Source organism: Aptenodytes patagonicus, chromosome 12 (genome assembly GCF_965638725.1).
Source record: "Aptenodytes patagonicus chromosome 12, bAptPat1.pri.cur, whole genome shotgun sequence".
NCBI classification, from domain to species: Eukaryota; Metazoa; Chordata; class Aves; order Sphenisciformes; family Spheniscidae; genus Aptenodytes; species Aptenodytes patagonicus.
The window spans coordinates 3831338-3842217 of NC_134960.1; the positions used below are offsets into that span (position 1 = coordinate 3831338).

The window sequence follows — 10880 nt, forward strand, 5'->3', positions numbered from 1 at the left end:
CAAGAAGCTAAAGTTCAGAACAACGTCTAAAATAGCATGAAAAGACTATTACAGAACCAATTTAAGCTTCCCTGTCTGCTGTCTCCATAGCAAACAGTATATTTACTTGAACAGCTTTTCAGAGAATTGCACAGTTTCTAGTCATAGTGAAGAGGGTTTTTTAAGTTTTGACAGTCTGATTTTCATCCAGGGGAAAGGGGTCTCTTCATTTAAATCATAAATGGAAGCTATGCACTTGCATAGGTTATGACTTAAAACTTGTGTTTTGGATATATTATCACTCAGATGTTGAAAATCATCCTTGCATCTAACAGCCCACCCAAAGTCTGTTTCTTACTATGACTGTATTTTGCTACTATATCCCTTATTTTTTTTAAAAACATAAATGTTGGAGATGGCTTCATTGCTTTATGTACACCAGACTAATGGCTAAAGATGTCAGTCTTTGTGGCAATTAACAACTTTGAATTGGAGTCCCTAAGTTTTACAGAGCAAAATATTATAAACAAGAATCAGATGAACCCTCTTGGAGTTCTCTTCACTTTGGAAGAAATTCTGTATTGAACTTCGTTAGTTTATTCCCTCGCAGTGGGAAAAGCCTGCTGGTTCACCTTGTATTGCTGTAAGGGCAATACAGGACAGATGAACACACAAACTACCTATGATGTGTCATTTTTACCTACAACTGAAAAGTGAGGACGCTGAAGATGAACTGCAAAAAATAGGCAAGAGTGGCTCTGGTACTTAGATCTCAGCACGACAACTCTACCACTGCAAATGTACTCTATTTTTCTAGTTGAAGACTTTTTTTTTTTAAACTATTTCTGTATTTGACACATTAGTGTTCAGCCAACATTGTTACCATCCATTTTACTTTGCTTTCATTATTGTTTTTAATTTAATATATTTGAGTCTAAGTCCACATAGACTGTGCTGCAATAACTAGAATGATTCACTTTTATTTAGAAATAGTTTCTTAACAGAATTTAATCAAAGATGCAGAATGGCTGTTAAATAAGGGACCATTAAATGTGATTTTAAGGTTCTGTTTACTATTATGGATGTAATCCTTATATAGTAAATTTAATTTTGTAAAGTAGTGTATAATATTGTAATATTAAATCTTTGTTTTCTGAACTCAAACATTTGATCTTTAGTATGAAGTTATAAATCTTCCCCCTTCTGAATTTGAGACAGGATTTACTTGTCCTCCTTTTTACAGTTTGTAATTTTCACTGTTTTATTCCTGTAAAAAGTCATTTGTAACACATGCAAATGCTTATTTTATCTGTGCTAATTTATCAGATTTGGCTACTCAATAAAATTAATTGAAAACTCATGCAAGTCCATCAGCCCTTTCTTATAAATAGAGTAATGTATTTGACCAATCGAGATAAATACCATGTACCAACAAGTGATAAATTCTACTTTTAGCTAAAATGTAATATTTAGGTGATACATACTGAGAGGGAATTTGAGAAAATTAGTTCCAGCTGACTCAAACTTTACTTCTGTCACTGGCATTTTTTGTCCCTCCACAGCATCTCTGTCAGTCAGCATTGTTATTCAGTCCTACCTTGGGGTTTGTTCTTCCACTAATTCCGCAGTGGTGCTGTACCCCACCGTGTGGTGCCCTGCCATCTGGCTGGAAGCTGGTCTCAAGAGCCAGCTGACATTGGTTGGAATTTAGCCTTCAGCAGTGTTCTCAAGATGGTGATCAATTTTATTGTAGGTAATCCTATATCTTCATTTAACATCCTACTTTTTCAACACCTTTTTGTAGAAGTCATTCCATCTTATGCTTGCCAATTTTTTTATGAGCTGTCACCACTGCTGCTTCTGGTTCATCATATATAAGTTAATGCATGAGCTCGGTACTTTGACCTCTGTATTTAACAGTTTTTGAATACAGAATTCTATCATTCTCTAAATCACTTAGTATCATAGAAATATTAATGGGACTTGCCAGCACAAAGTTTTTCCCCCATACATGTAACAATCTCTGTCCTGCTGCTGCTGAATTTTACCACTCTCGCTGTGGCTCGGCATTCAACGGGCAGCCATCCTAGCGCTGGTCTTCGGAAGTCCAAATACAGGCTCTTGAAGCTGTGTCCTGCTTCAGATTGAAGTGCCTGTGGTGCAGTCTGTGAATTAAGGAGTGCAAGTTGTTCAGTGTCAAGGATGTTGAAGGTAATTCGTTTGAAGTATTGATGGAAAGTATCCACGTCACTGTCTTCATTTGGTTTGGCTTTCAGGTACTTTGCTATGCGTGTTAGCTATGTGAATGTTCAGCTAAGGGAAGAATACTGTGGCCCAGTTTTATCTCCTTTTGTCACACAAGTAGAGGTGTGATGGACTTTTAATTGTACATAAATATGAATATTATGCCAACTATCTTGCTAGAAATAACTGAAGATGCGCTCTGTTATGGTAATTCTGGAATCCTTGAGAGGTCCTTGTTCCCTTGTTTTTTCCGCAGTATGCATAGTCAATCCCTTCAGCTGCTTATAGTGTTAACAGTGCAGCGACACTACGCTGGGAATACGATTTTGGAAGCTGACCTGTGCTGCCTAACCGTCCCCTAGAAGGCATTTCCCTATGCTGTGTATCCCTTTCACGTACACGTAAAAACATCTGGGTGCTGGCATTCCAATAAACAGCATATTCTCTTCCCTCATTTGGAGCGTGCCCAGGTGTGACAAATTAACTGCCTAAATTCAGCTATACAGCAGCACTCGAAGCTTTTCTGACAGAAAAATCTCAAAGCCTGGCACCGCGCTCCGCCTCAGCGCGCTCATCTGTTCTGTGTGAGGAGCGCAACGGGGGTTTGCACTTCGTAGTATAAACACTCTGTGCTGGAAATTAAACAGCTCCGTGAACTTTGCCTTGTGAGCACCTCTGATGTTCTGCTGCTTTTGTATGATCACAATTTTAACTGCTGTTTTTCTAGTTACAGAGCGTTACTACTTTGGTTAGAAACATGAACGTTCACTTATTCTAATACTTTAAGTTTCTATGCAGAACACCGCTTTCAGCTCTCTGTATGATAAGGAAAATGTTACCATCCTGTACTAGTTTTTATATTGCACTGTTAAGCACTCTTTCCTCGCCGAACGCAAGGTGCATTTGCCAGGTTTACTGAAACCAGAGTTTTAAGCAAACTAAGGAAGGAGCTGGCCAGCGCTGGCGCTCAGAGCGTGAAGTTACGTCACTGCTGGTTTGCTTGTCCTATAGGCATCCCAAAATCCTCACCCCGGCTGAAGCTGTCAGTCAGGTTTCCGTCAGCGCGGCGTCTCCCCCGCCGCCACCTCATCCCCCGCGGGGCCGGCACCGCCCCGCGGCCATCGCCCCCTCCTTCCCTCCCTTCCCGCCTTTCGCGCCGCGATGTCACTTCCGAGGTCGGAGCGGCCATCTTCAGTGCGGGCACCGTACCGCCAGGGAGCACGGCGCGCGAAGGGCTCTCCCGACGCGGCCCCCCCCCGCCCCGTTTTTCTGCCCTTAGGCAAGATGGCGGCGCTTGCTTCAGCGGCGGGAAGCGGGGCGGTGCTGGCGCCTGCGCGCTGGGCGGCCCCATTGTGCGGCGCTGCGGTAGCACCGCGGCCTTTTCTGCCGGGGATGGAGGACGGCGGCGGCGGGGCGGGAGCGGCGTCCGCGCCCCCAGGGGCCCCCGCCGGCCTCTCGGCCTCCCAGCGTCGAGCCGAGCTGCGGCGGAGGAAGCTGCTGATGAACTCGGAGGAGCGGATCAACCGTATCATGGGCTTCCACCGGCCCGCGGCGGGCAAGGGTGAGCCCTGTGGCGGGCGGCGGTGTGCGGGCTCCCGGCCGCGGGGCTGGCGGTGGCGTCCGGCTGCGGCCTCCTCCTGCCGTAACCGCTCCCCGCAGTCTCCTCGTGGGACAGGAGCGGCTGGCTCCCAGCGGCTGTCGTTTGGCCCCTCTGTGCCATCTTTCGTTTCAGTGATGCTTTAAGTGAAGCACGACCTGCTCTGGTCCTCGAGAGACCCGCGGATAAAATACGTGTGTCATCAGAAACGTGCCGAGAGCGGGTCTTCGGCCCGTTACTGTTCTGAAGTAGCGAGCAAACAAGCTGTCATTTCACTTAAAGTAGTTTTTCTTAGTTGAAGAGACGATGAGCCTCCCCCACGTTTTCATTCTGTAACTGCTTGCTTTCACAGCTGTGTTTTTTATAGCAAAGTTTTCTCACATTTGGATAATAATCAGTCATTTGATGTTCACGGTTGGCACGCAGAGTTTTCTTGCAGATTCATAGGTAGGTCATTCATCTTTCTGTACGTACTTCGAGGAGGCTGACTGTCTTGTCAGGAAGGAGTTGTCAGATTTCAGTTTACAAGGATGCCCGTAAGCCATGAATCAGTCTGCTTGAATACTGAAAAATACTTTTTAAGTGTTGGTATCCCTCTCTGGCAGGACCAGACCTGTTCTGCATGCCTCTCGGCTTGGTTTGTGTTCTCTGCTATCACCTCTTTCGCTGTAAGATGAGGTCTGCAGGTTTAATACAGTGCAAGTTAACACTGCTTTGCCTCGGAACAAGCCAAAGTACGCTTCTCCTATCGCCTGCTCATTTGTCAGTCTTTAATGCTCCTTCTGTGTGATTCGCTTTCTGTAAATCTTTGTCTTTTTTTTATGTTGCTCCATGTATTTGGAACAACATCTTTCCTCTTGTGCATGCGGTGTTGTTGTTTAAGGAAATCCAATGTCTTCGTTTTTTCATTGCTGACTGACAGCTTCAACTTCCAACCTGCATCGCACAGCTTTCTGTCTCGTGTCTGCGCCATTTCCGAAGAGTGCCCTGCAATGCAAAGCACGTGGTACAGGTAGGGTTCTTTGTAGGCTGGTGGAGGGGAGACAGGAGTGTGCCAAGTCTGGTTGTGTGAAAACATAATTCTGGTGAAGCTGATGAGCATTTTCAGTCTGGTCCATGCTGTGCGCTTCCCTTTTCATTACCATCATCTGTGGTGTAACCTCAGTCTGAGCGTAAACCTTTCCTTTGATACACAAGCAGGTTGTGTATCAGCTGAGCCCATTTCTTTTTAAAATGGGATTGCTTGTATTCAGGTATGTCAAATGGCTTTGTGATTAATCATAAATCTGTGTTTTCACTTTGGAAGCGGAGACATCAACCCAGGACCCCAATCCAGTATGGCTAAAGTGTTGTTCCACGTACCCGGTGTGCATAACTCTGTGTATTTGTTTCTCTTCTTTAGATGATGAAAGTCACACAGAATCAAAGCTTCAGCACGAACAAGATAAATCAAACTCCCTTCCCATTCCTTCTGTTTCCAAGCGAATTGTGCTTGGTGATTCTGTCTGTAATATGGCAGGCACGGCTGACCATGCAGGCAGCATGGTAGACCTCAAAGGGGATAAGGACTTGTTCAGTAAAACTCCAGAGCTTGTCAATGAGGGTACAAGTGAGCTCCGTCACCGTAATAGAGGGGATCTGCCATCTGAAGCTGCACCACGGCCACCTAGACACGGATTGGACCAGTACTTATCCAGATTTGATGAAGCTCTGAAGCTGAGGAACCAGCTGATGAGTGAGAAGCCAAGCCAAGAGAATGGGAATGCAGTGGAGGAGTTTGACTCGTTCCGCATTTTTAGATTGGTGGGATGTGCCCTGCTTGCCATTGCTGTCAGGGCTTTTGTGTGCAAGTACTTGGTGAGTTCAGGGAAACAAACAATCCTATTCTGTTTTGCTAGTTTACTGCAAACTTACTGTGAAATACTCTTTATCTAGGGCTGAAGTCTATCAGTAGTGACTGAGCTGGGAACTTCAGGCACTCTTTACATTCCCAACAACTCTATAAAACAGTGTTTGAGGAGCAGAAGCACTGGAATAGTTGTTGCAGCTTAAGTCCCCTGCAAGTTTATTTCCATCTTTGTGAGCGTGAGTCGACTGCTCTTCTAGTTTGGAGTCTACAAAAGAATAATAGAGTAAGAACAACAGTATTTGTCCCAAGATAAGCAGATCCTACTCATTTGTCAGTCTTCTGAGAAAAGTAGTTCCTCAGTATTCCAGGTGTCTGCCAGTACATCGTACAGAGGTGTGTGGCTGGTGCAGCCTGCCACCTCCTGGATCACTGGGCTCATGTTTACATGCTGCTGTATGCTTCTGCAATTTCAGGTTTTTAGGCTCAAAGAAAATAAGGCAGAACCTTATTTTTGACATGTAACTTGTCATCTTAGGTTTGTAGTATTCAAGAGTACTGTCGCTATTGTCCACAAGTTATTTTTTTACCTACCTGATTTTCTTTTATGACTTAGGAAGCATTAAATTTCTGTGTTTTCTTAGCTATTACTTCTGACAAAGTTAATTTTCGTATATTCTTTTCTGTTCCTTCAGTCAATATTTGCACCATTTCTTACTCTACAACTTGCTTACATGGGACTGTCCAAGTACTTTCCAAAGGTAAAGTATTTTTTTCAGAATTAGATTAATTTGAAATGTTTTAAATTTAAACTTGTGCTTAGATTGTATTGTTTTAGGACCAATGCATGTGAAGTATTCTTCCCGTGTTTTAAACTGTAGAATTGAGAGTTACCAAATGCTGTTAGTTTATACTAGTTTTTAATCTTCCCAGATTTAGTCCAAATCTTTTTTAGAGTTGCTGTGAAAATGTGGGCTAGCAACTTGTTCAGCTGTAGCCTAATTAAAAGCATCTGACCAGGAAAACCAGGTAGTTCTTTCATGTATTTAGGAAACTTTTGCTTTTCTCCTAGACCGTGCTCTTCTGTGGTTACTGTTCACTCTGTCAACAGCCCTTTTGCGTGTGATACCTGGACCAAATTTGTGAGGATATTTGTTAAAAATGACACAGTCCTTGGGTTTTTAAGGGCTCTGCATTCCATTGCTAGTATCAGTTTGAATGGCAACTTGAAATGAGACATTTATTTGTGTGTGAAACTTGCTGTTTATTAGCAAGATTTGCTATATCACTTGCTTTATATATTTACACCAGTTAATTGTGCTGAAGTATTTGTTTGGTTGATGATTTTGTCAGGTCTACGGTGCAAAGCAGGATTGAATGATGCTCAATCCATAGTTGAAAGGGAACATTTGCATTTTAAAAGGAATAATAGATTAGCTGTAGAAAATCAGAATAAATCAGCGGTTCTTTTGTAGTTAAGTATATCACTGAAAACTAAACTTCATAGTAGTCATTCTAAGCCGACGTGTCAGAACACAAAACAGTAGAATTAGCCTTAGACTTGCACTAGCTCATCTGCTAAATCGTTTTGATCTTGTTTCTGCTGTTAAAATCAGCTCTTCAGTTTCAGGATTTAAAGAGGTGGTTCATTTCCACAACTTGCTTTTACTGCACTTACACCCAGATGAGCTCAATCAGCTTGTTATCCTTCATTTTTCTCTCATGAAACCTAGAAGGATTCTTGAAAGCTTAATTTAGATTGGATTAAATTAAGATACCCAGCAAGTATCATCAGATTACCAAAATTCTGAGCCAGTATCACCCTTTCCTGTCTGTCAGACTTTGCATCCTCGGGATTCGTCATCTTAAGGACAGAAGAACAGCTTTCAAAAGGGTTGTGGGGCATTTCTGAGTTCAGAGGGTAAAACTGTCAAATGGAGTCATACTAAAATAAAAAGGAACAGTCGGTTTTCAATTCTGAATCATTTTTCTGTGTTAGAAAACAGTGTCTTTCGCCAAGTAGTGTGATGAGATTAATCCTGTTCTGCCAGTGGAGATGCCTGGCTTGGCTTCTTACACCCAGGTTGCCCTTGGCTGGGACTCTTCCCACTCATGCAGAAGCTGCTGCACAGCCCCACTTTACAGCCTGCTTGGAGCGCCAGCGTGAAGCAAGCATAATACCTGTGATTAATTTTATCTGCTGTTAACCAGCCTCTCTCTCAGCTCCAGTGGATCCATCACAGCATGAATCTGTAGCTAGGATAAGTGTTGTGAATCCTGGAGTGTGTCTGGAGAGAATCAGTCCAAACCTGCTACTCTTACTGATGAATTTGGAATGTGCCTGGCTGTGTGTGAAATTGGCACAACATTCGTGACATGTAAAGCAGAATTGGATTATAACAGAAGAACTAACATAATACTGTGTTTTCTTTCTTTTAGTGTGAGAAGAAGGTGAAAACGACGGTATTAACTGCTGCTCTTCTACTGTCTGGAATCCCTGCAGAAGTGATTAGTCGCTCCATGGACACCTACAGCAAAATGGGAGATGTTTTCACAGACCTTTGTGTCTACTTCTTTACTTTTATCTTTTGCCATGAACTTATTCTGTTTTTTGGTTCTGAAGTACCATGACGGCTGTAGAATTCAACGCAGTAGTTACACTAAAGCTTTCTGGACTGTACTCCTTTAACGTCTTGACTGCGCAGAGAGGTTTAAACCTTCATTAAAATTCTTACCTGTTCGAATGCTTGAAAGGAGCCTTAAATCCAGTCATTTTGGGAAGGGAAGAGCAGGGTCCCAGACTGCCAGTTGTATTGGTTCAGTGTATTTAAATACTGTGTCTGCCTATTACAAATGTGAAGAATAGGATGCAAGTGTCAGTGGATGCTTTATTTGGTTTAGTTAGATGATGCCCTTCTCAGCCTCCTTCATAAACATTTACAAAGCTGCCTTTGTTTTCAGTGAGAACAAAGAGAAGAGAATTCTTTTCAGCAGAACCATATATATATAGATATATATATCTCCAGTTTGGCTATAGCTAACAAGAACTGCTCGTTTGGTGGTGTTCCCATTTTTTTTTAAGAAAGCTCTAAATGAAAGAAATCCCTGTATTCTGTTCAAATTCAGAATGCTGAACCGAGTAGCTGCTTCTGGGGAATGTCGGTGAAACATGCCACTTTGTTGTCCTAATGCTTGTCTTGCTATACATTATTTGTTGTGATTGTGATGAATTTCATTTGATGATTATAGTGCAAAACAGCTAAGCAAAACCAACAACAACAAAGTCCCGTTGCTTACAAATGTCATTAATCAAAAAGTAGGAATCAAATTGTTAATCTCACCTGTTTGTGGGTTTCCAGCAACCTAATCCTAGTGTAGCTCATTCATGTGCTTTCATTCTGATGCCTTTATTTTATTTTAACTGTTCACCTCATGAAGGAAAAGTTGCGTATCTTGGCAACCAACCTACAGTACCAAATGTTTGCTCTAGCATATGTAAACCTTCCAAGGGAACTGTTTCTTTTTTCCTAGCTCCTTGCAGGATTGCATAAGATAACTTTGAATATGACATTAATTTCTGCAGTGTCTCTGTTTATTACCAGACGTTTGCATGTAAACAGGATCTTAATGGCAGGGGAGTTCCGCTCCTGCTGCGTAATGCTACAACCCAACAGTATGCACGCTTTGATTCAGCAGAGCTCCTTACGTTAACTTTTTTGGTGTGTTTCTGAAATCGCCCCGGTGAAATCACAGTAGCCGTTCCTGTTTAAATCCTGTGTACTACAAGCAACAGCGAAATAAAAACCAGTGCTTTGAGTTGACTCCCACATGAACCTCTATGTATGAAGGGAGAACAGCATTTTGTATTTTTTTTTTTCCTGTGGATGTCCAGCCACCTAGGTGAAAAGACGACAAATACAGATGAATCCTGTCACTGGATAAAGTAGCAGGCGAGCGAATGCTCTTGTTTGCGGTCTCGTATGAATTTTGCATAGTGAGAGGAAGGAAGTGTCATTCCAAATAGTTTAAACGCTGATAATCTGTGCAAATTTCTATTGAAGCTAAATTTGGTATTATTTTCAACTGGTAGTTTTCTGTTTAGAATCTGGACTTTTCAGGTAGTCTAAAAAAAAGGCCAATGCCTTTTTTTAGTGTAGAGAAACGCCTATTTATCTTGGTATTTGTCTGCAGAAATCTTTTCAGGGAGCAAAAGTGTTTGATTATGCCTCTTCAAAGTAAATAGCCCTGCTTTCTGCTTTATCTTTTCTGTTAAAGCTTCCTGCTGTAATTTTAGCACTGCATTTGTGACTCCTAAGTTAGATACATGTTTGTTTATGGCATGAAAACAAGAAGCTTATGTTTTGATTTGACAATTTTTGTGTTTTTACTGATTATTTTACAGTGAGTATCGTTACAGGTGTCCAGAGCTGGGCTGCAAAAGATTCTGACTTGGGTCTAGAAGCACAAATATTTATTCAGAAGCTTTAAATTTGTTTATATTAGACAGGAATTTCAGCAAACTGAAGTAGCTGTCATTTAAATTGAGATATGTAAATAATGAGTTTGCTCAAAAGTTACGCTTGTTCTGACTCTATTTATATGCCCAAATGTAATACAAATAAATTGCAAAAATACCGTGTACTGACATCTGCAAAAACCAATGAATTTTTAATCCTCAGCGTAAAAATTTTAATCCTCATCAGCTAGATACTAAGAAGAGAGCTGGCCCACCTGCTGTACGCTCACTCAACCCCTTGCACCGTCCTTGTACGCAAGGAAGGATGAAGCGGGTTTTCTTCTTAAGTGGTGAAAGAAATCTTGCTGCGAGACCTAACCTGGAACTTTTCAGCCCGTAAACACTTGTTTTTGTCCGACAGCTTCACGGTGGGCTGGAGGAAGCCTCCCTGCCCTTGGGTGAACGGGCACGGAGCCGGGGGCCGGGGGGGGGGGGGGTCATGCTGAATGGCGCTTCTTCCCCTTTGGTCGAGAAATGAATCCCTTTCAGTCCGTTTTTAACTTATCTCCGTTCATGTACAGAATTCTATTGGATGTTTATTGCCAAACCGGTTGTTTCCTATTAAAAGTATATTTGTTACCCCCTTCCTTGGCGGTTTGTCCTGGCTCGGGAAAAGGGTTGTGGTGCGCGGCGGACACGTTGCACCGGGAATCCCGCCAGGGCTGGGCAGCAAGGACAGGGCTGAGGCCTTTGCCCGG

The 10880-nt window shown here is 42.4% G+C and overlaps 1 protein-coding gene across 1 annotated transcript; it reads left to right on the forward strand.

The window, feature by feature from the left end:
- The first annotated feature begins 3612 nt into the window (after positions 1–3612).
- CAMLG (calcium modulating ligand) lies at positions 3613–10769 on the forward strand. Its single transcript, XM_076350081.1, has 4 exons — positions 3613–3784; positions 5223–5677; positions 6362–6427; positions 8106–10769. The coding sequence occupies exons 1-4, from the start codon at positions 3616–3618 to the stop codon at positions 8295–8297; spliced, it is 882 nt and encodes a 293-aa protein (XP_076206196.1). The 5' UTR covers positions 3613–3615; the 3' UTR covers positions 8298–10769.
- Positions 10770–10880: the final 111 nt, after the last annotated feature.